Source organism: Engraulis encrasicolus, chromosome 10 (genome assembly GCF_034702125.1).
Source record: "Engraulis encrasicolus isolate BLACKSEA-1 chromosome 10, IST_EnEncr_1.0, whole genome shotgun sequence".
NCBI classification, from domain to species: Eukaryota; Metazoa; Chordata; class Actinopteri; order Clupeiformes; family Engraulidae; genus Engraulis; species Engraulis encrasicolus.
In genome coordinates this window covers 40,633,823-40,660,656 of record NC_085866.1, presented here as the reverse complement: position 1 = coordinate 40,660,656, position 26,834 = coordinate 40,633,823, and the positions used below count along the sequence as shown (strand labels likewise).

Genomic DNA, 26,834 nt, shown 5'->3' with positions numbered 1-26,834 from the left:
TTTTTCTTACCCACAACACATTTAGGAGCGAGTGAAAAACAAGTAGCAACAAATGATAGAAGAACTGAACAAAATCATATACTTTTTTTTAAAAACTAGTAAAAGTAAAAAAGATCACAGCATAACAGAGGTTTCTGTGAAAAATGCTGATGCTTTTTTTGTTTTGTTTTGTTTGCGTTAGTGTGGGGTAGGGGGGTTAATAAGAAAAGAAAAAAACGACAGTTTCACATAGCAGAGGAAAGAACCCGTCATTCACCTTCTTTGGTGAAGGTCACCTCAAAACTCTCTACAAGAAGGGGAGAGAAGATAAAGCCAGATCAGTCAGAGGAGAGCGAGAGAGAGAAAGAGAGAGAGAGAGAGAGAGAGAGAGAGAGAGAGAGAGAGAGAGAGAGAGAGAGAGAGAGAGAGAGAGAGAGAGAGAGAGAAGAAGATGGAGAGATGCATGAGCACAGAAGGGATGCAGATTGATATAGACAGACAGGATACAGAGGCAGACAAGGAAAGAGAGAGACACACGGCAAGATACTGACAGCTTATCATGTGAACACCAATTACAGTACACACATGTACACTACATACAATACATACATACACATGACACAGGCAGATGGACACATACAGTACACAGCCACGGAACAAAGAAGGAAAACACATTTCAGTTTCTTCAGACAAATAAGCCCAAGGTGTGTTTGCATGAAGGACATTCGTTTTCAGGAAAGAGCTGGACATAACGAGTCAATAACAAGAAACAGACTCTAATAGGGTGGTGGTGGAGGGACGGTGGGGGTGCGGGGGCAGAGAGGTTGGAGAGGGAGGGAGGATATAGAGAGAAGGCTGCTATTTTTGATATTCCAGAAGTACACAGCGCATACAGAGACTCGTACTTTCCTCGATGGAAGGAAAAGCAGACAGATGCACTTCCTTTTCGATATTTCCAGTGCCATCGGGGCACATTAAACAAATGGAACTTCAATCAAGTTCAAATGGAAACTATGCTCCGTTTGACTGACACCGTCACTGCCCGGCTATAAAACCCAGCAGTGCTAGAGCAGAAGGAGCTGTGTGACCACCACTGCTCAAACTGAACGGACAACACACAACAACAAAACACCAAAAGGAAAGGCGGCTGGGAGCAAGGACTGTGTGTGTAGTCTACTGTGCTAAAGCCCTGGGCTCTTAGAGTCTAGCAGTTGGCCAGTGGGCAGTAGTGGCACGCTAGTCTACACTAGGGGGGTTAGTGCTGCTTGGCTGCTCCTGCTGAGACCCAGGCTTGCCTTTGGTGGCCCTACTACATCCCCAAATTGCCCCCGCGCCCCCCCCAACCTGTCACACCTCCCATCCACATAATCACACCCCTGCTTGACTGCTACCCGCTCCCTCCCTCCCTCCATCCCTCCCTTATTCATTCCTTCCCTCCATCGGCCTCTTGCTGGCCCGGCTGGCCGTCCTTCTCCCACAGGTTTTCACCTCAACAATCTGAAATGGATTTCCCGTTAGGCCCGACACTGTTTGGGCTAAGTCATGCAGCATGGGCTCTTTGTGCCCTCCTCCTCTTCCTCATCCTCCTCCTCCTCCTCCACCTCCAGCTCCTCCTCCAACCCCCCTCCCAGTAAGCCAGGCACAGGGCTTAACCATGGGTGATCAAACGCCAGCACTCAGGAGGAGGACAACAGGTCTCAGCTACTTTCATGCCAGACATCACCTTAAGAGTGGTGTGTAGGGTGGACTTTGCGTGTGTGTGTGTGTGCGTGTGTGCGCGCGTGTGTGCGTGCGTGTGTGCGTGCGTGTGCGTGTGCGTGTGTGCGTGTGTGTGAGTGTGCGTGCGAGTTTGTGTGTGTGTGTATATGTGTGTGTGTGTCAGAGGCGATTCCTCATTGAGTACAAGGGAGGCGCCGCCTCCTGTCCAAAATCACGAGAATAGTATGTAAACTAATGCTTTACACGACTTAATAACATTGCTATTTCAGACCCAGCTCCATATAAAATGCATGTGCTCAATTTAGAGATTTAACCAATCTGTAATAAGATCCCGAGGCTCGCACGAGTTTTTTTCTCCGCTCATGACAACGCAAGCGAGTCGAGTCTCAATGGACTTCAATGGCATGTGGAATTGTACGCATTTTCAATGGCAAAATGCTAAACGGTCATTGGCTATTGCCGTGAACATTTTTTTGATTTTGAGACTGAGCCTCACTGGGAGTGAATGGAGAAGAGAGAGCGGGGGGGAGGGACCGGAGACTGAGGCTCCGACTTGTGATTGGGTGAACCCCGTGTCAGTAATACGCTAGGCTACAGTAGTTGAAAAGCGGATATGTTATTAATTTGACTGAGAAGAAGTTTCGTCGTGGTAACCAGTGAGGAAGCTATTCATTGCGGTGAACTCCAGTTTTGTGTACATATTCTTGTAAACCTAGTGTTGCGAATAAAGTCTTAATAGTGGCACGTCCTTATCCTTTTTAATCTCCCAATTCAAATGTTGAGGTTGCCTACTTTTCGTTGCTATGCAAAATGCCAAGCATTGTGGATTAAATTCTGGCGAATTCCAGTCGTCCTTATGAGGATAAAATGAATATCAAGGAGCAGAGCAGAGCACTGCCTAATATTGACTTGGTGAAAAAGGTAGGGAAGAACAACCGTTTCTTTTGAGCTTTCGTGGTGTCTGATCAACTGGTTAACTGTCAAGTCCCGTTTCCTACTGTGTATTGCAGTATTGGCAATGTCTGGTAGCCTAAATAATTAAAGATTTTGCGACCTCTAGTGGTAAGTTAAGCCGTGCACCAAGTAATGAACAACGAAGGCAAACTCAATCACATCATTATGTGGCGGAGGTAGGCCTAATGATAATAATAATAATTTAAAAAAAAAAACCCTATTTGAATAGGCTACAAGGGGGATAATGATTAATGATTAACAAATTTGTTTCAACAAGAGTCAGTTAGTGTGTGAGGCCATATGTGGCTCAGGACCAATGTAAGATGTGTGTCAACCCCCCCCCCCCCCCTTTTTTTTGCGTTCTGGACATACTGTAATTGACCAGCCTCCCCTGTTTGACAGACGACCAGCCGCCACTGGTGTGTATGTGTCTACGTGCGTGTGTACGTGCGTGTGTGTGTGTGTGTGCGTGCGTGCGGGTGTGTGTGTGCGTGTGTGCATCTTTATTCCTGTGTCTGTCTATCTCCATGTGCGTGCTTGGGTGTGTATGTTTCTGAGCCTGTGGCTGTGCGTGTGCCTGTGCGTGTATTAGTGTGATTTGGGGAGGTGGGGGGGTGCTCCCATCAACCCCGTGCTGAATGAGTATCGACTGAGCCTCCAGGCTGCAATCCCAAGAACCATTGATCCACTCGGGCCAAACAAGCTTTTGAGCTGAAACAAAAGGCGAAAACCATAACAAGCAATTGGCATTGCTGTGTGCCAAGCTGTTAAGGTTCCCCATATTGTCCCTGTTTGACTTTCCATCTTGGCCATAATGGCAGATTTAGGTTTTTATGAGGGCTCTTTATGAGGCCTCGGCCTGGGAGAGAGAAGCTGTGAAATGGCTGCCCAGTGCACAGTGTAGCGAGATTGGCTGTGTGTGTGTGTGCTTTAGCCTTTCTGAGAGTGGTACCGTCAAGGGATATAATATCTTATATATTCATACACCTGTTACTGTGTATCTGTTTTAACGTCTGAAGGGACCCATGACCAAAAACGACTGCTTAGGACAAAAGCGTTATGTTATAATATGAATGTGTTGTGTTGCCTTGAGATACAATGTTAAGTTGTACACTGTGGTCCAGTAAAATGTGTTGAGAATCTGCCCTGAGACACAAAGGAGGGATTGTAGGCACAAATGTTATCACTTCCAGCTTTGACGTTTAGAAAACCAAATGGGAAAATTAACAAACTAGACAAGCATCCCAGCCTGTCAACATTTCAGCGCAACTGTTGAGTTATCACTTAGCCAGGTCGTGCCCTCCTAGTGACGCAACAGCTTCAGCGTTGCTACCAGTCAGGTCAAGAGTCAATGCAAGTACTTTCTCAGTTCCCGCAAATACGGGAACTCCTCCCACTTTGTTGGGAAGCAAACAATCATTAGCAAACCAAGGCAGGCCATTTGGGAAATGCCATTTGGGAAATGTTAATTGTTATGCTCTTGGTCAGACCAAGTCTCGAAGAGATTTGAAAGTCGATGATAATCAGGCTAGTTATCACTAAGCCCACAGCACAAAAAATTACACATGAAGAAAAAGGTTTGCAGTTCGTGCAACAAAATTACCTTAACAGGTACATTTTAACGGCATCTTACAACATGGGGTTTGGTAAGAGGACTGTCACAGGTGTGTGACCATTTGTTTGTTTTGTGCACCAACAACATGGTAGGGCCCCACAGAGGGAGAGAAAGAGAGAGAGAGACAGAGAGAGAGAGAGAGAGAGAGAGAGAGAGAGAGAGAGAGAGAGAGAGAGAGAGAGAGAGAGAGAGAGAGAGAGAGAGAGAGAGAGAGAGAGATTGCCAGAGAAAGAGAGAGAGAGAGATTGCCAGAGAAAGAGAGAGGGATATGTGGGGCTGAAAGCCTTGCTTGTGTGTGCCTCTTCTCCAAACTGCAGAGAGGTGCAGATTCACGCGAGCCTGAGAGAGGATGACTGGGCTTATTTGTCAGCTAGCAGGGGCCCCTCACAGGCAGGCCAGACCAGGCAGCAAATGTGCCAACACACACACACACACACACACACACACACACACACACACACACACACACACACACACACACACACACACACACACACACACACACACACACACACACACACACACACACACAATCAGCCACACACAAACACAAATGCAATCAGTCACACACACACACACACACACACACACACACACACACACACACACACACACACACACACACACACACACACACACACACACACACACACACACACACACACACACAAGTCCTTGCTGAGCCGCCTATTGAGTGGGTGAGTTGGCCCGCATGGCACCAGGCTCCTCTGCAGTGATAGCGGAGGGAGGAGAGAGAGAGAGTGAGTCAGTGACGCCCAGCATCCACATGGCATGGCCGCACCAAGTCAGAACCAGCCTCACCAGCATCACCCACACAGCCATGTGACTTGGCCAGAGAGGAGAGAGAGAGAGAGAGAGAGAGAGAGAGAGAGACAGAAACAGAGACAGAGAGAGAGAGAGAGAGAGAGAGAGAGAGAGAGAGAGAGAGAGAGAGAGACAGAAACAGAGACAGAGAGAGGGGGGAGACAGACTGAGAGGGAGAGGGAACGAGTAAGAGAGGAATAACGGAAATAAAAAAGAGAGAGACGGGTGATAGAAAAAGATAATGCAGGAGGAAAAGAGGGAGAAAGAGCCAGCAGGCCAACAGGAACATATCAGTGAGCGTCTCTTTCCTTCTTTCTCTCTTCTCTCTTCTCTGCAACGCGGCCTCATCAAAAGGGCGTGCCCCTGTGACAAATGGTCCCCGTCGGCTTTGGCAAGCGAGAGGGGTGGCAGGAGGCAATCCTTGCTCAAACATCCATCTCTGTGTCTGATGACATTTTTTAAAAATGCACACTGCCTTCCGACAAACACAGATGACAGAAACTACGCCGGGCGGGCCACATCTCCCCTATTTGAAATGCGGAGAGCGGCACTTTAATATACACACAAGTCCGCATTCCGACAAATTAGGTCAGGCAAGAGTCTGCCAAGAGCCAACATGAGGTTTTTCTGAAGACGAACGGGGGGCTTGATGAAGACGGGAAGGAAACACACCAGAAAAAACACGCGCCCTGGGACCACGACTTGCACCACATCAGTCAGAATGAATGCATCCTATTATAAGCAATGGGACATGATGGCTTTGCATACGAGAACAGAGAGGGAGCTGGGAGCGACATAAAAGCAGGCCTGAGGAGGACGATCTATGAGGGGGCGGGTTCTGCAGAACATGGGGGTGGTACTGGAGGTGGGGGTTGGAGGTTGAGCTGGAGGATATCTGCACTAGTAACCAATTCTTCACTTGTAATCCACATTTATATTTTTTATTTTTTATATTAAAAGATCTCCACAGGCTTGTGGCGCAGCACATTTACTAGTCTTCCTGGGGTCCTCATTCATTCAAACCAGTAATACAGTCACGCTATTTTCAGTAAGGCAGTCATAATATATTCAGTAATACAGTCATGAGATATTCAGCAATTCAATTCAACGGTTGAAACATTGACAACAGACCCATTGGGAGCCATGAAACGACCATCTCTCCAATCTACCTCTCTGTCATTCATGACAGATCTGACCTACTGCTAGCCAACACCCTACTATTGTGTCCCCCCATGACACACATGCATTAAGAGTCGACCTAGAAGCTGACCATCTCCTTGAAGCTCTTTAGCTATTGACTAGCTATCAAAGTACAGCTAGCTACTGAATTTATAAAATAAAATAGAGCAACCACCTCAGTATTGTTAGTATGTGTAGCCCCTTAGCACACACAGTTCCACCACTGGAATGTTGTAAAAGTCATTGAAAACTTAACTACCACAGTACTACACCACTATGACTGCACAGAGCCTTTAGTAATGTATTACGACTTGGTCATTGCCATTCTGGTTAACAGTTAAATTATAACAGGGGCTGTGTCTTAAGGAGTTAAAAATAAAAAAAGAGGCGAGACATACAATAAAAAAGCAAACCTACATATAAAACCTTACAGCTAGAGTGTTCCAGGGGTATTCTCAAAGGGAGAATTGATGGATGCTACATTCCATTTCGCTGGCTGAGTATTGACATTTTACAGCTTACGGTAATCTTGTCAGAGAAATCCATGAAGACTAGATATTTCATGGGTTAACCTTTCAAGACTTACAAAGTAGATCGTACAATGTCAGCTATGGTCCACAAGCATGTTAAAACATGGCTGAGATGGCTATTAAGAGTGGAAAAGAAGTGTAACTTCGAGTTTTTTCTTGTACTGTCCTCTATGTTACCAGACCACATGGAAAACACATGAATATCAATACTATAATTCATATCATACATATTATTCTTAGGCACTGCTATTCTCATTCATAAAAATTGTTTTTGGTCATTTAAAAAACAAATTACGGACGGAACCCCAAAATAGGGACAGGAACAGGGAGAGACGACGACTTGAGATGACCTTAGATTCACCATCTGATATCTGTGTAGGCTTCCACTTGATTTAATGGATTTAATGGGCGGGATATCAGTAGCCTACACTATTCATTTGCTTGCCTGGAGGGAGACTGACAGACTGTTTACAGATCTGGCAGATAAAGCAAACGGGGTAGTTGGGCGGATGTGTGTCTGAGGCAAACGAATAGGGTGGAGTTCTATTGAGGTGATTAACGTTAATTAGTAGATCACAATCTAATGTCAATAACCTGCTGTGTAGGAGTCAAGGGGGTGGCACAGAAGGGGTAAGCAAGGGCCCAAAATTGACACCCACACAGGGGATCCCCAAAATACAGACATATCGGGGGGTGGGTGGGGTGGTCTAAAGGACAACAACAGAGGGGGGGCAAAGGGGGAGGCAGGGGACACTAGTATGCTGACTTTTATAGGGGTGGTGGTGATAAGATACTACGGAAAATGCCACAATGTGCTGGAGAGCGGATCTGGAGAAAAGAGGGCAGGAAGGGGGTCTAAGGGACGACAGCAGAGGGGGTTCCCCAAGCTAGAGGCAAGTCAATAGAGGTTGGGTGGGGTCGGTGAACAACCCCAAAGGGGATTCCCAAAATAAAAACATGGGGAGGGTGACTTCGATATAGAAGTGAAGTGACACTGCTGAAAATGACACCAGTGCTGGAAACAGGAGGGCTCTAAGTGACAACAGTAGAGGCGGGCCCCAAAATATTGCCAGGGGCGTGTCGTGTGCGGTTGGTCTGAGGGACAAACTTGGAGGAGGTCCTCAAAATACCGGTGGCGGGTGATCCATATGATGGTGATACGAAGACACACAACTGAAAATGTCACAGTATCCTGGAGACATTAGGGAAGGGGTCTTAGGGACAACAGTAGAGGAGGGGGGGGGTCCCCAACATGTAGGCAGAGGTAACTGTGGGTATGAGAGGTGGGTACCAACTGATAAGACACTGCTGAAATTGATACTGAAAGTGCTGAAGACAAGCATTGTATATATAGTAGCAGGTCCAAGGAGCTGGGGTCAGTTCTCTCACCTGCGTAGCGTAGCGGTGCGTCCTTGTCCAGGGCGATCAGAGGAGGGTCCAGCAACACCTTGTCATCGTTCTCCGTCACAATGCCGTGGTATGTGGTCTCGATCCATGGCTTATGCTTATTCACTGTGGAGAAGAAGACACAGAGCAGCAGCAAATTAGATCATGACTGGATATAAATGTGGGTTTTTTTTTCATTGATGTGCTTGGGGCCCAAAAAAGCTGACCTTTTTTCTTTCTTTTTTTTTTTTTTACTTCATTTTGCCTTTCCTGAAAAAGTGAAACAATCCCTTTCCACATTTCTGTCTGTGAGATAATGATAGAGTAACAGGGAAAAACTAGAGAGTTCTAGAGATGGAGCGTGTAGACTGACCACAACAGACCAGTGTAAGTGACCTCAGGTTAAGTTCTGAAATGCAGGCCTCCAATTATTTCTGCTCTGCTGACAGTTTCAATATACTGTAAACGTACAAAGACTATGCCTATGATTTCTTTCTCTGTCTTTTTCTCTTTGTTATGCTACGGGCACAGTAGATATAATCTTAATGGTCATCTCTGGTGGGTAAAAAAACAGCCTGGAATACATCTGCAGCACAGCATGACAGAGCTTTTATTTGCAGGGTGACATTTTCTCACTGCCTCACAGGGCTGACATCTGCCATGAGAGAGAGAGAGAGTTAGAGAGAGAAGGAGAGAGAGAGAGAGAGAGAGAGAGAGAGAGAGAGAGAGAGAGAGAGAGAGAGAGAGAGAGAGAGAGAGAGAGAGAGAGAGAGAAAGAGAAAGAGAGAAAGAGAGAGAGAGAGAGGGGGATGCAAGTGTGTTTGTTATTCGGTGGGGAGGTGATGTGTGTGTGTGTGTGTGTGTGTGTGTGTGTGTGTGTGTGTGTGTGTGTGTGTGTGTGTGTGTGTGTGTGTGTGTGTGTGTGTGTGTGTGTGTGTGTGTGTGTTTGCGAGGGCCGGGGCAGCACAGCGCCAGTGCTCATTAGACCGCTTGCTTGCTTGCTTGAGGGGCTTGCAGGTTGTGTTGTTTGTAGAGGCAGGAGTGCTGCCTGCCACCGGCTCCCTGTTTAAAATGTCACTTCCATACACCGCACGCCAACATCCCCCTTGGTCTGCATATCTAATACTCCCCACCTTACCAACACACACACAAGCTCACGCACGAACACACACACACACACACACGCACGCACACACATGCACACACACACACACACACACACACACACACACACACACACACACACACACACACACATACACACGCACACAAACACACACACACTTCCCCATCTCACTAAATAACAAACACATACACATACCGGTAAACACATACTGCACACACAGCACACATACAAGCACACACAGACACACGCATGAATGCACGCACGCGCACACACACACACCTCATCTCACCTCCCCTACTGAACAACAACAACAAACACATGCCAGCTGCAATGTCAGGCCTGGGAGCGATGGTATGGAACATGGAGCGTGGGGAGAGCCAGTGTTGTTGATGCTAGCACTGATATAGGGGCAAAGACATGTACAGTACAGGGAATTCCACAGTGGTGACGGGCAAAGGGGTCAGGTGCCCTGGGCCCAGGGAGAGGGGATGCCCAAAATCAGGTCCCCATTAGTCCCCATTACATAGAGAGGGGGGGTGGGGCTTTACAAATGGCTTTGTCCTGGGTCAAGTCAAAGCTGTGTACTATACTGTGCATATAGTACATGGCTGGTGGGTGCTGGCTGATGAGAGCAGTGCAGTGCAGCACAGCTGTTGTGAAGGGCAGAAGGCTGTCTCTCCTCCATCCAGTAACATCAGCTGCCCCCTTCACCTACCTACCTAAAGCACCTTCCCATTCTCCTCGCCTCAGCAGTTTCGGTGAGAAACCTGATATCTTTGCGGCACCGGCAGCAGCTTGCACTGTCCGACCGTTTCAGAGAGTGACTGAGTACCTGACAACACACAGAGAGCCGTAGTGAATGCTTATCGCTCCTCTTGCATTCTTTCTTCCTCCTCTCCACTCCTCTTCCTGCGCACCCACCCCTCTCTTTTGCACTCTCAAGGCTCTTTCTATCTCTCTCTCTCTCTCTCCCTTGGTCTGTTTCTCTCATTTGCTCTCTCTCTCTCTCTCTCTCTCTCTCTCTCTCTCTCTAATTTGCTCTCTCTCTCTCTCTCTCTCTCACTCCATCTCTGTCTCTCTCTCTCTTGTTCTCTCTCGCTCTCTTTACACTCAAGGCAGCCTCCATCTCATAACAGGGTGCATCGCTCAGGTAACCATAGCGATGAGATGGGCTGAGCTGAGCTGAGCTGAGCTGGTCAGGCTGGCAACCATACATCCACCTTGTTTATGGGAGCCTATAAAACCCTGCTCTTCAACCGTTCACTACTACCATGTAGACTGGAGGCCATGAGGAGGGACTCGGCAGCTCAGGGGCTCAGAGTCTTGGTTTCCTGCCCAGAAATCCGTGTTAAGCCCCGTCATCGTCATCTTGTGACCTCCAGGCATGCATGCTACAAAACACGTCGACACGGCACAGTAGCCGTTTCACACAAGGACTGGAGGGAGGCATGGTAATCCGCCCTGTTGCTTTCATCAAGATTTGTTCAAGCAAGAATTTAAAGATTTGTTCCATTCATAGAAATACAAATGTGTTATCGCAAGAAAAGGGATTACGATGAGTGGTTTATATATGGGCACTCAAAGATGGTGTCATGCCATGTGAACTTCAAGGAGGATGGGCAAAACATTTTACGAAGATAAAAAGAATAGAGTCTGTTTTATGTAAACTCTGTGTGTTTATTCTGTAAAGAGCCCAATAATACAAAGCAATCTGATAAATTATAAAAACCCTTCAATCTGTCATCCACCACAGAAATCTTCATTACCAAGTCAAATCATGACAGTATTTGGGTGGTTGACATGACGCCCTGTTTTTACGTAACATTAGTTAAGTATCTACAAAATTGATATTTTTCCTCTTGAAAACAAATGTAAATGAAAGAAGATGTGGTACATCATGTTTCATATTAGTCTTAGATCAGAAGAAACATTTTTGTTCAGATTTATGGAAAGGTTTATATGTCAAATGTCCTGTGGTGTGACTGTAACATTAATACAACCTGGAATATAGCTATAAAATAAACCAACAACATTTTGAATCATTTATATAGCATTTGGCATGATTGCATAAATATTAACCTTATATTAAAAAATAGTGTATGTGTGGGGTGGGGGTTAAAGGAACAATAGCAGAAAGAGCATTGGGAATATGCTTGTGCAGAATATTAATCATTGTATTGTATCTCACAGAAATCATACCAATGTCATACCAATGATGTCACACCACAGGACACATTTTCCCAAAAATGGCAAAAATTAAGCCACAGAGAGCTCCACCCATTTTTTTCAGGAATTGGAATATGTTTCTGTTACTGCCTTAAACGTCAACCACCCATTTACAAAAAAAACCCCAAAATATAGGCCTAGAAGACCCAGGACAGACCACTTTATAGTCTTTTTTTTTACATAAACTGATCAGTTAAAATCCTTGAAATCCAAAAAATATTTGGCATTACACTACAGCAAAAAATGTAAATAACATCTATCAGATATGGCCTTTTATCAGATCAGATCATGGGACAACTTGCAACGCTGAGTAAATGCCACAGACACAGGTAATTGTACATCCTACTTTCCTATAATGATCCATGAATCATTGTCTGCAGTGACATGAGGCAACCACGCCTTGTCCTCTGGTAAAGGGACAGAGCATCTAGTATAGCATTCAGCAGAGACAGAAACAGTAACAGCAGCAGCAGCAGTCGTATGAAAGCATCTGCTTCAAAGGGTATCCATCCACACGCATTAAAAATAAATCAGCCAGCAGGGAATAGCTGAGATTTTGGCAGCTGGGCAACAAACATGCTCCAGCAGCACACTCATAGTACAGTCTGGAAATTTATGAGCTTGGGCTAATATTCAGCCTTGCCGAAGCTCCAGCCACCTGGGAGCAGAGAGTCGCCCCCAAGGCTACCGCTTCCTACAGAGCTTCCACTGCGCACACATGAAAAATGTCTCCTCAGAGTCAGACACACGCAGTACGCCAGCGCGATGGGAAGCTATCGGTCATGCTCATTAGGGTGCATCGGTCATGATCATTAGGTGTGACATTCTTAAGTGCTGCTAGCGGGCAAACATTTTGCTTTTGTTTTTTCAGATCGGCTTTCATTGCATGGCTATCGCTATGAGTTTAAAGAACAATACATCTTACAGAAAAGAGATTACAACTAAACCGTAGTGGTGGTTAGGCCAGGATTTCCCCCGGTATTTTCTTGCTACTGCAGCTTTTCAAAAGCATCCCACCTGCAATAGGTCACTTGAAAAGAGTTCTAAAGTTGCTTTCCAAAATATCTATGAGCTATTTGTGTTTTTTAGGGGGTTTCATAATATAATTCATACAGAAAAGCACCAATTATGATCATGTCACATGTTTCTGATCTAACCCCCCACGGCGCAATTTGATAAAAAATGACATTGCATTCAGCAGTCACTTTTCTACACAGCAACATACAAACGAGGATTAAGGGTGGGTTGTGGTGGTGTGGTGTGGTGTGGACATAATGACTCCAGCAGGTGAGAGATTGACCTGCCTGCCCCTATGTTATGGGCCATGCAAGGAAAGATTATCTTCCTTGTCTTCCATCCAAGCAGCCTGTGACTCTGGCACAACACACAACACACACACAACCATAAATCCATATGCAAGTAAAGCCCAGCTCAGAAGGCAACAAAGGGCTAGCAGCAAGCTGCAACGGGCTAGTAACTCTATTGTCTTGATTGGATGCCGAGGTCTTTCGGGGGCACTGAGGGCTTATGGGTGGGGAGGGGGCTTTGGGCTTTTGGAGGGGGCTAGGGCTAGAGCTAGGGCTGGGGCTGTGCCGGGTGTGAGGGGTGATGTTTGTTCCCATGTCACAATCTGGTCTGGTGTTTTAGTGACCACACCCCACAAGTCGTCACCCTCAGCTACAGCACCCACCACATCCTTATGGACACATCCTTAAGAACAGATCCATATGAAAAACACGCTCTTACGAAAATAAAAAACAGTTTTACTGCTTTGTTGTATTAATGCAGTACATAACTGCATTGTTACCTCAGCTTTAGGCTTTGAATGCAGTGAGTTGGACATGAAACACTGCTAACTGCCAAAATACTGCAAGAATATACTATGTAAGAGTGCTGCATTGTGTAGTGATTCAGACACAAAAGCAATGCCATCATGCAGTACAAAATGCAGTATAACTGCACTCAGTGTTCTGTTCACATGACCTGACGTGTGTGTGCTGTGCGAGGAGGCCTGCTGGCCGTCTTTCTGGACAGATTGGCCGGCCAGACTACGGAGATAATCTGCTTTAGATGCTGGGCTTGTCGGACTCTAAGAGGCACCGCAGGCTAGCTCGTAGCTGTCTCCTTGTCACATGGCTGCACGGGAGGGGTGGGACGCCAAATGTGACTTGCCTTGTTTGTGACTTGCTGCTTTGTTATTTTTCTTTCTTATCAAGTATTAGAAAAGGGCTCAATCAGGAACATCTGACGAGTTTCATCATTGTGGGAATAAAATTCCAATATGATGTCCAATGATGACCAAGCACTCGATTAGATCATTTAAAAAAATTCTGATCCTGCTAAAAAATACAAAGACAAATGTGGCTGCTTTGTTTTTTTGCTTGCTTCTCACTACACTCCTAAACAGAATCTACAGTAATATATCTGTGTAGTATGATCTTTGTGAAAAGAAAATTGTGTTACAGTAATCTTATGTTCTACAAGGAAAATCAAGAGTTACATTACATGTGGTAAAACATAACTATCCCTTAATCCATTCAGCAATGGGCAGTTTTCTACAATTTTCCTACAATTCCTACTATTATTCAAAATGTATTTCCATCTATTAACATTTCAGCAGCTCGTTGTACAAAAAGAAGGATTCTTTGAATGAGTCATCAAGTGGCCCAGGTGCTCTTCAGCGCATACTCCCTCTGTCCACGAGGCTACATCCACAACAGGTGGCACGGAGCCGTGGAGCTGTGTCAAGTTCAAGCACTAAATAACCTTAATCCTAACATAGTCAACATTCATGGACATTGACAACAATGATACTTTTAAGTTGGCTACAAAGGCACCTAGACACCCATGAGCTCTGGCTTTGTTCTTATTGGGTGGGGCTGTAACACACGCGTGCAACATCTGCAGTCATACAAGCCACACACACACCTACATACAAACACACGCACACCCACACACACACACACGCACACACACACACACTTGTACTGACGCAAACCCACCCACACAGGCCCACCGGAAAACATCCGAGTCCCCTGAGCCACAGCTTTCTCCATCATCTCAGCGGAAGCTAAAGTAGAAGTGGGGAAAAAAACACTCCTAGCAACTTCAGAATAACATCTGCGCCGCATGCACACCCACTTCACCAGCAATCACATCCTGATTAAAGCAAATTAGCAGTGGTGCCACAGCTATTATTCATCCTGGCATGACGAACTCAAACACTCAAACACGTGCAGCCAACCACACAAACACACACACATATTAAACCACACACACACACACACACACACACACACACACACACACACACACACACACACACACACACACACACACACACACACACACACACACACACACACGTACACACTGAGTTTCAGTCTGCTGCAGCTATGATGACTACTATTAAGGGCCCAGTAAAGCATCAAAGCCGCCACGTGTCTTCTGTGGCCCTGCTGTGCTCAATGAGATTAGCCAGGCATCTCTTGATGTGGCTGATAAGTTTTAGAGAGCTCCAGGGCCTTCACGATATGGCTGCCACATGCGGCTCCTTCAAGATGGTCTAGTCACCTCCGAGTATGACCAAGCATACTAAACAAACCAGATATATCACTATAAAGTAATACAAACTTTGGGAGCAAAATATCTGGTTGAAGCAGAATTTTTCAATATTTTTCTTTTTCTATACATTGGCCCTGCTCCCAGTTCAGTATCTGGGTGTCTGTCCTTTTTCCTGCCTGAACTACTTGATTGAGATGATACAACATCAGTTTCTTTGTTGGTCTCAGTCTCTCGTCCTCTTTCATGTTTCAAACTCTTTTTTTCCTCAAATGTGTCAACCATAAGTACTTGGGGGAAAAAATGCTGTCTTTCATCATGGCACTCCTAATAAAACGGTTCCAGCCTTTCAACTCCTGCACAGCTGTTACACTTTGCAGCACCCACAAAATGGCAGAAACATCTAACGATTAATCACACGGGCAACAACCATTTTGTTGCAATGGCAAAAAAACGCTTACTGTAATACATTTTACCTTAATAAATGCCGCCCTGATTCTTGACAACTCAGCATATTTTCCCCAGTTATTCCGACGACTAAGATATAAAATTTAACACCCTCGCCTTGCTTGACTACATCCAAGAGGGCAGAGGCTCAAAACAACACCTTCCCAAAATGACCTGTCACAACTAGGTAAGCAAACTAGGCATTTACCTAGGGCCTTACGGTGAAAGGGGGCACCACGGTAATGACTGGTTATGTACTTGCATTGAAATGACATCAATCACAACTTTGTGAGCGAAGGAGGAAAAATCTCCCTAAATTCAATGACGGAAAAAGTGCAATGACACTGCAATCAAAATCTCTCTTGAGGGAGGGCCCTCCACAATAGTCTGAAGAGAAAAAAGGGGCTCCCAAGTCCCTCTTTGCCAAGGCGCCCCAGACACCTTGTAACGGCCCTGGCAATGCATTTTGAGACATATGGGCTCCCTAGCCTGCTGCCGCCAGCGTCGGCTCCTCTGCGTCTCCATACCTCCACCTTCATTGTGACACCCTGGCTCAAGTCCATAGATGGCAACAGATGCCATGGCCAGACGTGCAGGCCAGGACAGGGCCGGCAAACACACGACTCTGTTCCTCAGTCCACGCTCCCAAGGGGAGAGCAAAACATCTTAATTTACGCTCATCCTGCCTCTCTGGCACATGGACACGAGACGCAGCCGAATTTATGCAGCTACGTACGGGTGGGTGGACGGGGTGGGTGAACGGGGAAGCCGACATTGGGGGACAAAGTGGTCAGTTGTCCTGCACCCTGGGAGAGGAGGGGGATACAGAATTGGGTCCCCATTAAATACTGTGTTGTATGTACTGAGGACGGGGGGGCCTTTCAGATGATTTTGTCCTGGGCCCAAGCTGTCAGCGGCTCTGTGGGTGAATGTTGCGAGAGGTCATATATGAGCACCGCGGGAGAAGAGCGCAGAAGAGAAAGAGTTACGCAACGCGCATAATGAGCTGCAAAGCCCGTTTGCTGTGAATGGACTCATTTCCTACCCTCATCTCATCTCCTCTCCTCGCATCTCCTCTGCGCTTATTTCCTCGCACCGCTGCAGCTATGCTTAAGCATGTGTTGTTTGCATCAGCAAAAAAAATGACCACAGCGTGAATTATTCTGAATCCGGACATATCTCTATTTTTAACTCACCTCCTTTCACAACGCATTGAGTCGAAGAGCTTGGTCTCTGGGCACTGTACTGTATGCCGACCATAAGAGCATCTTCGTCTGTATCTACTGAGTGAACTTAATCTTCTCAAACAGAGTTTGTACTTTCCTTCATTCATCTTTATCATTCTGATTTCCTGATTTATTCCCTGTGCATAAACTCAATCTGCTCCATATAACAATGTGTGTAAGAAAGCAAAAAGAGAAGAGGATTGATGGGAATATGGACACTGAGACAACGTGAGCCCTGGAACCACCAACACCGAGCAAATAATTTGATTTTCTCGCTTTCATCCTGTCTGTACTGTATGTGGGTGGGTGGCTGTGTGTGTGTGTGTGTGTGTGTGTGTGTGTGTGTGCGTGCGTGCGTGCGTGCGCGTGTGTGTGAGTGTGTGTGTGTGTGTAGGAGTGTCTTTATGGGCTTTCGGGAACGGGTTAAATGGGCTGTCTGCCATTATGAAAGTGGAGGCATCCGGAAGGGCTGTGCCAAGCCTGCCTGCCCTCCCTCTCTCTCTCTCTCTCTCTCTCTCTCTCTCTCTGACTCTCTCTCTCTCTAAGGCCCCAAATCCGACGCTTTACTGCTAACCTCAGCATTCCAGGGGACACAGACTGCGGCTGAATGTGGGTGGCACGGCCGTCTGGTCACCATCACGACCAAACTGTCAGCCACAAGCGGCCATCTTGGCTTTCAGTGGCTCTCTCTGTCTCACAAGATTCAAGATTAATCTATTTTATTTGCATAACAGAATACAAATTGCTGACAGTACAGACCAAAAGTGCAATCACTGTAAGAATACCTTAAGTGCATTCTCTCTCTCTCTCTCTCTCTCTCTTTCTCTTTCTCTCTCTCTCTGTTCCTCTGCCTCCTTCTCTCTCTCTCTTCCTCTCCACCCATCTCTCTCTCTCTCTCTCTCTCTCTCTCTCTCTCCCTCTCTCTCTATCTCTCTCTCCGTGTGTCTTCCCTCCCTCTCCATTCTGCAACACAGCACAGATACATCAACTGATACACGATCACATGGATGGCGATCTCTAATCACAAGGGAGTCTAGGTAGGAGACAGACAGCGAGGGTCCAGGTGGTTGTGGTGGTGGTGGCGGTGTTGAGGGGTGGGGTCATGGAGATTAGGATAATGTCACAGCATTGCAAGGCATGACACGCAATCCTGCCTCCCATCATGTAAACCTGGCGACGCCTAATCAAGTAATGGGATGCGCCCATTTCATTCACTTACAAGGTCACAGAGAGCAGAGATGCTCGCCGCAACAATACAGTGTGCAGAGGAAGGTTGCACAAAAGGCTACACGAAACATGACTTGGAAGGCTGGAGCTAGTGCACCTTGTAGGTTGCACGTTCAGTGCATGTCGTGTGAGCTCTGCATTCTTCAGAGCAACACTCTGTTCCCGTGAGCTGTTCAAAGCATGAGTATCACGTTCCAGCAAACAATGTCACAGCAAGGATTGTGAAGAGATGCATTTCTGCTCTGTTGCACCAATGGTGTTGCATATCAACAAAGCAACAAAACTGGGCTGGTTAAAGTTCAAGACAGGAAAGGTCAAATGCATATATATCTCCTGGAAAAATAACCGGGACAATTATCTGCAGTCTGCAGACCCCCTGCCAGACTTAAAGGGTAATTGGCAAATACTGTAGTTGCAGACCTAGAGAAAGCAAAGAAAGAGGAAGTGAGGAATCTGATAAGCAGTGTTTAGCCCATGGGGCATATTTTGCCGTTGCAGTCGAGCGTGTCACAATCCACTAGGTTCTTTTGTCCGACCAGACTCTTAAGTCCCATAAGCAGAGGGGTGGTGCCACTCTGCGAAACACACATCGATTCCCGCTAACGTTTGACCGAAATTCAATTCACTTTCTCCGCCGAATCAGTGGCCATCCTTCTGATGAGCTTGTTATGTAGTTTGTCTCAGTTAGAGGTTGTTTTTCTTGGTTTCTTGGCAAAGCTGGGTGATTTACTTTGACTTTGATGCTTCTCAGTCCTTCCTCAAGCCAGACAGAAGCACTGCTTTTCTGTGTACTGAGTAAATATATAAGCATGCAATCACCCTGATGCTTTTAAGGAACATTTTTGAAAGACTGTTATTTCCAGAGTCCTGATGATCGCACAGCCGCTCATTACAGGGTTGAGAACTCTAGCGTGAGGTGAGCGCAGTAACAGTTGTCTATACCAATTAGCGCAACCAACACATCGACCTGCTCCACACCTCCAGTGTTAGTGAGCTGTGAGATCTGTCGAGAGAGGCGATAAAAAGATCACATAGCTGCTGTTTGCCTTTGTCAAGACGAGAGGTTATGCATAGGTGAAGGGCAGGGGTTGAGGAGAGAAAGGGTCGTCGTAAAACCTCTACCTTGTTGCAAAAAAAAACCTGAAAGCCTTTTCATAGGTGTCCGATAACGGTGTCGAAAGCTCTCCAGTAAAGGGCTGTCTCTTTGACCCAACAGCCAAATTTGTCATAGCAATGTGACGTCTTCAACAGGGGCACATAGCTTCTCGTGAGAATGGCTACCGTACAATGGACTTGTCCTAATCCTGCATTACCATAGCCAGTCTGCCCACACACAAAGTGGCCCCAAGGCAAAAAAGGGGGGTGAGGACATTGCACCACACCTTTGAAAGGAATTGTGGGAAGAGGGGAAACATATTTGACATTGTTGGTCTTGCATAATGATCATCTGCTGTTTCTTTTACATTCGATGACAAGAGGATATTGAGAAACAAAGTCTGGAGATGAGGTACAAACGGTGCTTATTATTGAACAACACAGCGTCCTTAGCCTGGTGACATTCAAGATGGCTTCTCACCCAACACAATATTAGTCACGCAAGCCGATGCGTCCGCAGATACGATTGTGCCTGATCTCCCTTTCAATTATGTCTCAGTGCTGCCTTTGTATTGCGGTTGTGACCCCTCATTCCTTTGTGCTGCCATCAAAATCCATTTAATTAATCTGTCAAAACTCAAGTCAGGCTTTCTCATTTCGGAAGGCTGCCCGGAGAATTAGATTTAAGACAGGACAACGCCAACCATAATCCCTTAGTCAATTTGTTCTCCGTCAGAAATGTACGGGCACACTTCTTTGTTTGCGGTGGAATCGAGAGGTGTCAGAGAGCCTTTTGAAGCAGGCCCTCTTCAATCACAGAGCTTCGACTGTTCTTGGCGGCTCTAACGGCCCTTTAGGCAAACCTGTGGCTTGCATTGGAGGGGGGGGGACTAAAAAAAAAGTCCCAGAATATCCCTCCCCCAAATGTGTCCAAGGACTCTGTGACGTGCCCCCGACCCCACACTCCCTGGTTCCACAAACAGAGGAGCCCTTACAGCCCCAGCAGGGCAGTCGGGAATGGGTGGGGTGGGGGGTTGGTGGGGGTCAACGTATGCTCAAGCAAACGTCTGTTTGCTCAGTCGGCTATCAAGGCCTGGCCTGCATAAACAACGCAAAGGCATTTTCACTGGGAGTTGGAAGAGGGGAGTAGGGAACGGAGGAGGGGTGGGGTGGGGCAGAGCGGGAGGGGTGTAAAGGCTGCAGAGGGCAGGGTGGAGGCTGCAGGGAGCGGTGTGAAAGCTGCCCGCTCGGCATTCAGCCGCAGCCACGCACACAAAAGAGCCCCAGTGAAAGTGAGAGTTGGGGAGGAGGAGGAGTGTGTGGGAGTGGAGTGGAGGCAGGAGGCAAGAGGAGAGAGAGGAGGGAGTGAGACGGAAGAGGGAGGGAGGTGGAGACAGCGGGGGCAGGAGACAGGGGGTTAGGGCCCAGCCCAGGGGAGCCCAGGAGAGAGTGCAGAGAGCTGGTGTTCATTTGCACCTGTAGCTGGCTGCAGGGGAGCACTGGGTCCCTAGCCCACAGGTGAGCCGCTCTCCAGTTACCCTGTTCCCAGGGAGTGTCAAGGTAGTGACGCACTTAGCAAAGAGCAGAGGCGGAGGTGTTGGTGGAGGTGTACTTTCTAGGGGTGGTGGATTTTATATGGAGACAAAGCTCACTGGAGACGTTTCTGAGAGGAACCAAGCTCTGCTCTGATGACAAGGAGCTTCAGGGGACTTTCTGATATGAACACATTAGATCTGGCCTGCAGTTTCAAATGGAACCCATCACCTGCCTACATTGCTTCTGTAATTCTTGCACAATTACATTGTAATTAAGTTTAGCCGCCCCTGCCATGCCAGAGCAAGTCATCCTCCAAGGGTTTTTTTTCTCAACCGGTGTAATAAAGCAGGAATGATCTGGTGTGTTAGGGGTCCGTGCTGTGCAATCGAGCCATTGATCCATTAATCACGCTCACTGAGTTTCTTCTCGACAGTGCAATACAATGTATCCTGGGTTTGGTTTTGCTTGAACCTCAGGAAACTTCAACCAAATAGCAGGCGTGTTCGTCAGGTTTATCAGAAGTTTATCAGGTTCTGAGAGTAAACAGCCTGCAAAAACATTCTCTAAAACAGCTGAGTTCACTGTGCAAAGCAGCTTATTTGCTTGGCTGGAATGCTCATTACAGTCACTTGACTCAAAATAGCTGGCTGGGATCAAATCCAGGATTGTCACCTCTGATAATTGCGCTGCATCTTAATTCTTCATTGAGGGTACACAGTTAACAAAAGTGTAGTGTTAATTCAACACATAGGAAGTATTCTAGAACCAAATGCAATCTAATGTTTTTGTACATTTTCTGTTTTGTTTTTGTTTTGGGGCATTTTAGCCTTTATTTAGACAGGACAATTGAAGACTGAGACAGGAGATCAGTGGGATAGAGACGGGTAGGATTGGGATATGACGCGGGCCGGATTCGAACCTGTGTCTCCATGGGCATTCAAGACAAGATGTGGGGGGCTTAGCATCACTCTAATGTTGAAGTGACTCTGTAAGTGTTCAATTAACACTGCATTTTTACTGTGGCATCTGAGGAGAAAACACTTGCTGTAGCCCTGTCATCATCCACTAAAGGACTAAACCTGCAAGTCGTGACCAGCTGGCCAAGTCCTTAGGAGCGACCGACATAATTCCTGGTAGTCAGTGACCGATTCTTGACAGATCACTGACTCAATTCAGACGGGCAAACAAGTCACTAAAGGGAGAGTTTGGCCCCATGGCCTGTCGATACAGCTGGGCGTCACACACGATTAACACACACACACACGCACAAGCACACACACACACACACACACACACACACACACACACACACACACACACACACACACACACACACACACACACACACAGAGAAACACAGACAGAGAGAGAGAGAGAGAGAGAGAGAGAGAGAGAGAGAGAGAGAGAGAGAGAGAGGTGAAGACATAGAGACTCAGACTCTCACACACATGAACATGTTCACCGAGAGAGCATGGTAGCCCTGTTTTTGTTTTTCTGCAGGTTAGCAAGTTCCTGAATAGAGCGCTAGGCAGGCTACAGGGTTTTTACACTGGCTGTGGCAGCAAATGAAAGGCAAAGGGTGTTTATGTCAGAGCCCCCGTGTAACAGTGGGGACATTGTGAGGCCGTCATTCCACAACGTTTTCCCCGAACCGTGGGGCCAAGGAGTCCTTTTGTTTCCCTCTGTTCAGATCCGATGAATAAATGGGACCGACAAATCAAGGGGGTAGCCACACAACACGACACACTAATAACACACGCCACTGCTGCTTGCAAGCCAGGGCAACAACACAACATGTGTGGGAGGGGGCGAGGAGAACAAAAATCGTTTTTGAAAATGCTGAATGCTATCTTTCACAAATGAACAATAATTTTTATTCAAGTGGCCACCTGACCTTGGACCCAAAAACTGACTTGACACGGTCGGCCATGCTGGATTTACCCTGAAGAACTGCATGCCACAACACATTCCTATAGGGATAGTTCAACCCAAACCGCTGGGTATATTTAGAGCGTGAGTGAATGCTAGACATTGTGGGTTATCCTGGGCTTTGGGCTGACACTATGTGGCTGCCACTATGGCCAGTAGCCATACTATATGAGTCCCAAGACAGCACCACAGTCCCCCCACGTCACTTCATTTAATGAGCAAAAGCGCTGTTTAAAAATGTGCAAATTGAAGATTAAAACTCTGTGAATGGACATGCCTGAACACGTCTGGATTGATGTCACAGTGGTGCGCAACTGGTCCTCCAGGGAGCCAGTAGAGCCAACTAATTTCACACCACCATGCACGTACGTGTACATACTGTACGGGTGGGGGGGGGGGGGGGGGGGTACTTTTCCTGTCATTACTTGACTGCCATCTGAGGAACTGATTAATGACGACTGTACATTAACGTACACACAGACACGAGAGTCGAGCCTCAGCCAATTAACCTTTGGTTCTTCAACGGCACATCAGAGAGTTGGGAGAGAATCATGACAATGACACAAATGCAGAGGAAACGTTTCCAATGACTTTCCAATGCATAGGACATGCATGTCTTTCAGAGAGAGAGAGAGAGAGAGAGAGAGAGAGAGAGAGAGAGAGAGAGAGAGAGAGAGAGAGAGAGAGAGAGATATTCCAATTACTTTCCAATAAAAATGACATGAAGGGCCTATGTGATTTTCAGAGACTGAGATTAAGAGATGGAGAGACACCAACCAACAGAGTTTGAGAGAGAAAGAGAGGGGGGGGGTTAGAGAGAGACGACTGTGGATATGACAGCAAATAGAGGAGCACCCTGCAATGCTGTGACTCTTCATGGACAGCCAAAGCAAATGCTTGACCGGAGGCCACAAGAGACGAACATGCAGCTGGTTGCATCTGTTTACATGAATATGTGCTTCCAAAGGTTTCATGTCCCCCCAAGGACCACTGGAAAACCAAGATGTGGTGCTCCCACAGACCAGATCTCATGTGTGTGTGTGTGTGTGTGTGTGTGTGTGTGTGTGTGTGTGTGTGTGTGTGTGTGTGTGTGTGTGTGTGTGTGTGTGTGTGTGTGTGTGTGTGTGTGTGTGTGTGTGTGTGTGTGTGTGTGTGTGCATACGCATGCATGTATATACTGTACATGTTTGTGTATGTGTGACAGATTACAAACTGTGAAATATAACTAACAAAATATCTGGCAACATAGGCCTATATAACTCTATAGCCACACCAATAAACAAAGAAAAAGGCCTGACATGGTTTAGGGAGGTACGTTGCCTTTCAAGGGGGAAACGTTTCATTTCAAAACACTGTGATGCTTGTAATAAAGTAATGGAACGATTACGCACTGGCCTTCTCTCTAACAATTTTACAGACTTGCAAAATTACTCATTGTCACCATGAGTCTACAACATCCACACCTTTGTTTATAGACCTGTAGGTGTGATGCAAGAAGAAATGTGTCATTTCCCCTGGAAGCAACCCAGTTTACTTGCAACATTTAACAACATACTCTCAAAGCAACAGAATCTCAAAGTAGTCTTGGCCATGTGTAGGCTACAGCAATGTCTACCGACCTTGGGAAGCTCCACTAGGAAAGATACACTAACAACACACTGCCTATGTTTAGAGGCTGTGACTGCTCGAGTGACCACAAATAAAGTAAACCAACACTCCCTAGGTCAAGCAGTGGAGCTGAAAACGAGGGCTTTTCAGTCCGAGAGAGAAGCAAGCGTCATCCAAATATGGAAATTTCACGTGTTGCTTTCCCTCTTAACTGCTGGGAATGAAGCAGGTGTGCTATGCAAACACACTTTGGCCAACTGGTGTAACAGATTTTTGGAGGAGTGTTACAGTCATTTGCCTTCAACTCAACTGCTTGAACAGTAGTTTTAGTACTGAATGTGCTTGCTGTTTACCCCAGTGCCTCCTTTAATAAGTAGGCGTAGGCCTAATCAAAATTCCAACTATGTATAGGGCCTACATTGAAATACTGTATGTCTGTATATTGTGTAATCATATGAAAACAATACAAGAAGCAGAACAACCAGCAACACCGAATTCCAAATATGTCACCTCAACAAAATGCTGTCTATCCTTGGATGTTTCCATTTTTGCACAAATGTACAAATAATTCAACTTAAGTCATTTGTTGACTTATTTAATTAAAAAAAAGCAAAATCTAGACAGGACACACACAAAGAAAGCCAGCCTCCTAGACAAATCATCTAAATTCTTCTCTGACAATCAGGCTTCATTTGACACCAGTGCTTTGAATACAATCCATCAATGTCATGAATACAATGTGAGTGACAGGACCCTGACACAATTTCTTAATTATCTGATCTAATACCGGCGAAGCTGCATGCTCAGCTGCTACTCATAGCAACATGTTCAATTTAGTAGCCTATTCCTACAGTTCCACTTGAGACCATCTAATATGGGCCCTGTATCTATTATAGAATCGAGGCCATACAAAGATGTAACCAATAAAATGGGTGGGAGCCCATGTATACAGTCTGGGGGGAGGAGGTTGCTATCTGCGTTTCTTGGAAAAGGGTGAGCGCCAGAAGACTTATGGGCGAGAGCTGCTGAAATGCCTGTGCAAATTAAAACTTAGATTGTTCTGTGATAGCCCACTTCATGTGCTCCCCAAAACAGCGCGAGGACATAGAACGGGCGGGTCAGCATTGCTGACGGGTAATCCATTCGTACGACACCACCAGCCATTCAATTAAATTAGTTCTGTGTTTTAGGTCCACATTGAAGTATCGACGAAAGGCTGACCGCCCTACTGGCACTCGCCTTAGCTCAGACATCTCTTTTCACGATGGTATTCATCATCCACAGAACAGCCCTCGTGCACCTGCTGCGATGATTTAGCGACGCTTTGTGAAGAATGATACACACGCATTTTCGAAGCACCATGCAAGAATGCAAGTGCTGGCAAGTGGGTCTGCAATGCGTACACGGCTATGGCTTAATTTAAACGCATTAGGGTCGTTTGTAGCTTGCGATTGCAAATAAAACATACAGCCGGTGGTAGATCACTTGCGCAAGGCTCAAGCTTAACCCGTGGCCCGTTCGGCAGCGAACAACGCAGGTTTAATGCTATAAAATAGGTAGGCTATGCAACTTTATAATCACATACTCCGTTGGCTGGTCAGTACTAAAATAAATCATAGGCTGGGTGTTGGCATCGATATGGCTTTCATACTCGCTAAAGGTATTACGCTCTGCGCGCACATAGGTTTGCGGTGAACAGTGAACGACCTCAAAGGACATTCCTACACAGATTTTACGAGAATAAACAGAGTTATTGCGTATTACTTTATTCACATTATAACCCCCATGACAAAGTGGCCATTTCAGGCTGTGTTACTTGCTACGTAGGTTTATTAGGCTATCTGCGACACGCAACATATTATTGAAAGATACTTGGGCTATCATCACCGTCCATCCGATTAGGGTGCAAGACCATCCTCCGGGTTGAATCGCCCATCGGGCATCCCTGTCTCACATCACCAGTGTTTTAAATGTAGCCTATCGCATTATACAACCCGTACATCTTATCCCCTGAAAGCCAACGATATGGGTGAATGATTTTGCATCTTAACACAGTCCATCAAGGAAGACAATGAGGTACGGACTACGCGCAACGTTTTGCGGCTTACCTTTGCCTGATTCCACTGCACATAATAGTCCTAGGACCAGTCCGATTGCAGACGAGAAGGGTTTATACCTACGGAACTGCATCTTTTAAGTAAAAAAAGACACGGGAGATGTAAAGACTCTTCTCTAGTCCTCGCCAACACGATAAATTATAATTCAGCCTGTAAATAAATATCCATAAGATGTAATTCGGCGACCGCGTAGCTCTTAAGATGGCTGCCGCCGCCACCACCGCTTTAGCTCTTCAATCACCCCTCTCTCTTGCAGCTCTGCCGCTGTATCCAACAGGAGCGACGGTGGCGTGACGTCAACACTGTTATTGTGGGAGAGTGAGTGCCTGTGCTGTGCCTACTGCCCTGTGTGTGTGGTTCAGCCAGACAATCACTAAAACCCAGACCAACGGAGGGGGCCAAGAAGGCGGTTTGAAGAAAGGGCAGTGCGCACTTTTTCTTCCCTTCTTTCGGATCTCAGATCTGAGGTGAACCTGCTCCCCTCATGCTGTTCATTATCATTGAGCTATGTGCCTATACAATGTAAACATCCTCTGTCTCAGGATGGAA

The 26,834-nt window shown here is 46.4% G+C and overlaps 1 protein-coding gene across 4 annotated transcripts in view; it reads right to left on the bottom strand.

Moving 5' to 3' along the window:
- clstn1 (calsyntenin 1) overlaps nt 1-26,529 on the bottom strand; it is a 55,046-nt gene extending 28,517 nt beyond the window's left edge. For 2 of the 4 annotated variants that reach the window (XM_063208871.1, XM_063208873.1), the window contains exons 1-3: nt 26,277-26,529; nt 8,191-8,313; nt 257-286 (exon numbers count right to left, since the gene is read on the bottom strand). In XM_063208871.1, the coding sequence (XP_063064941.1) occupies nt 257-286; nt 8,191-8,313; nt 26,277-26,358 (235 nt within the window). In that variant the 5' untranslated portion in view covers nt 26,359-26,529. The remainder of the gene's footprint in view (nt 1-256; nt 287-8,190; nt 8,314-26,276) is intronic. The other 2 variants (XM_063208872.1, XM_063208874.1) reach the window with 1 other exon arrangement.
- Between the last annotated feature and the right edge of the window lie 305 nt (nt 26,530-26,834).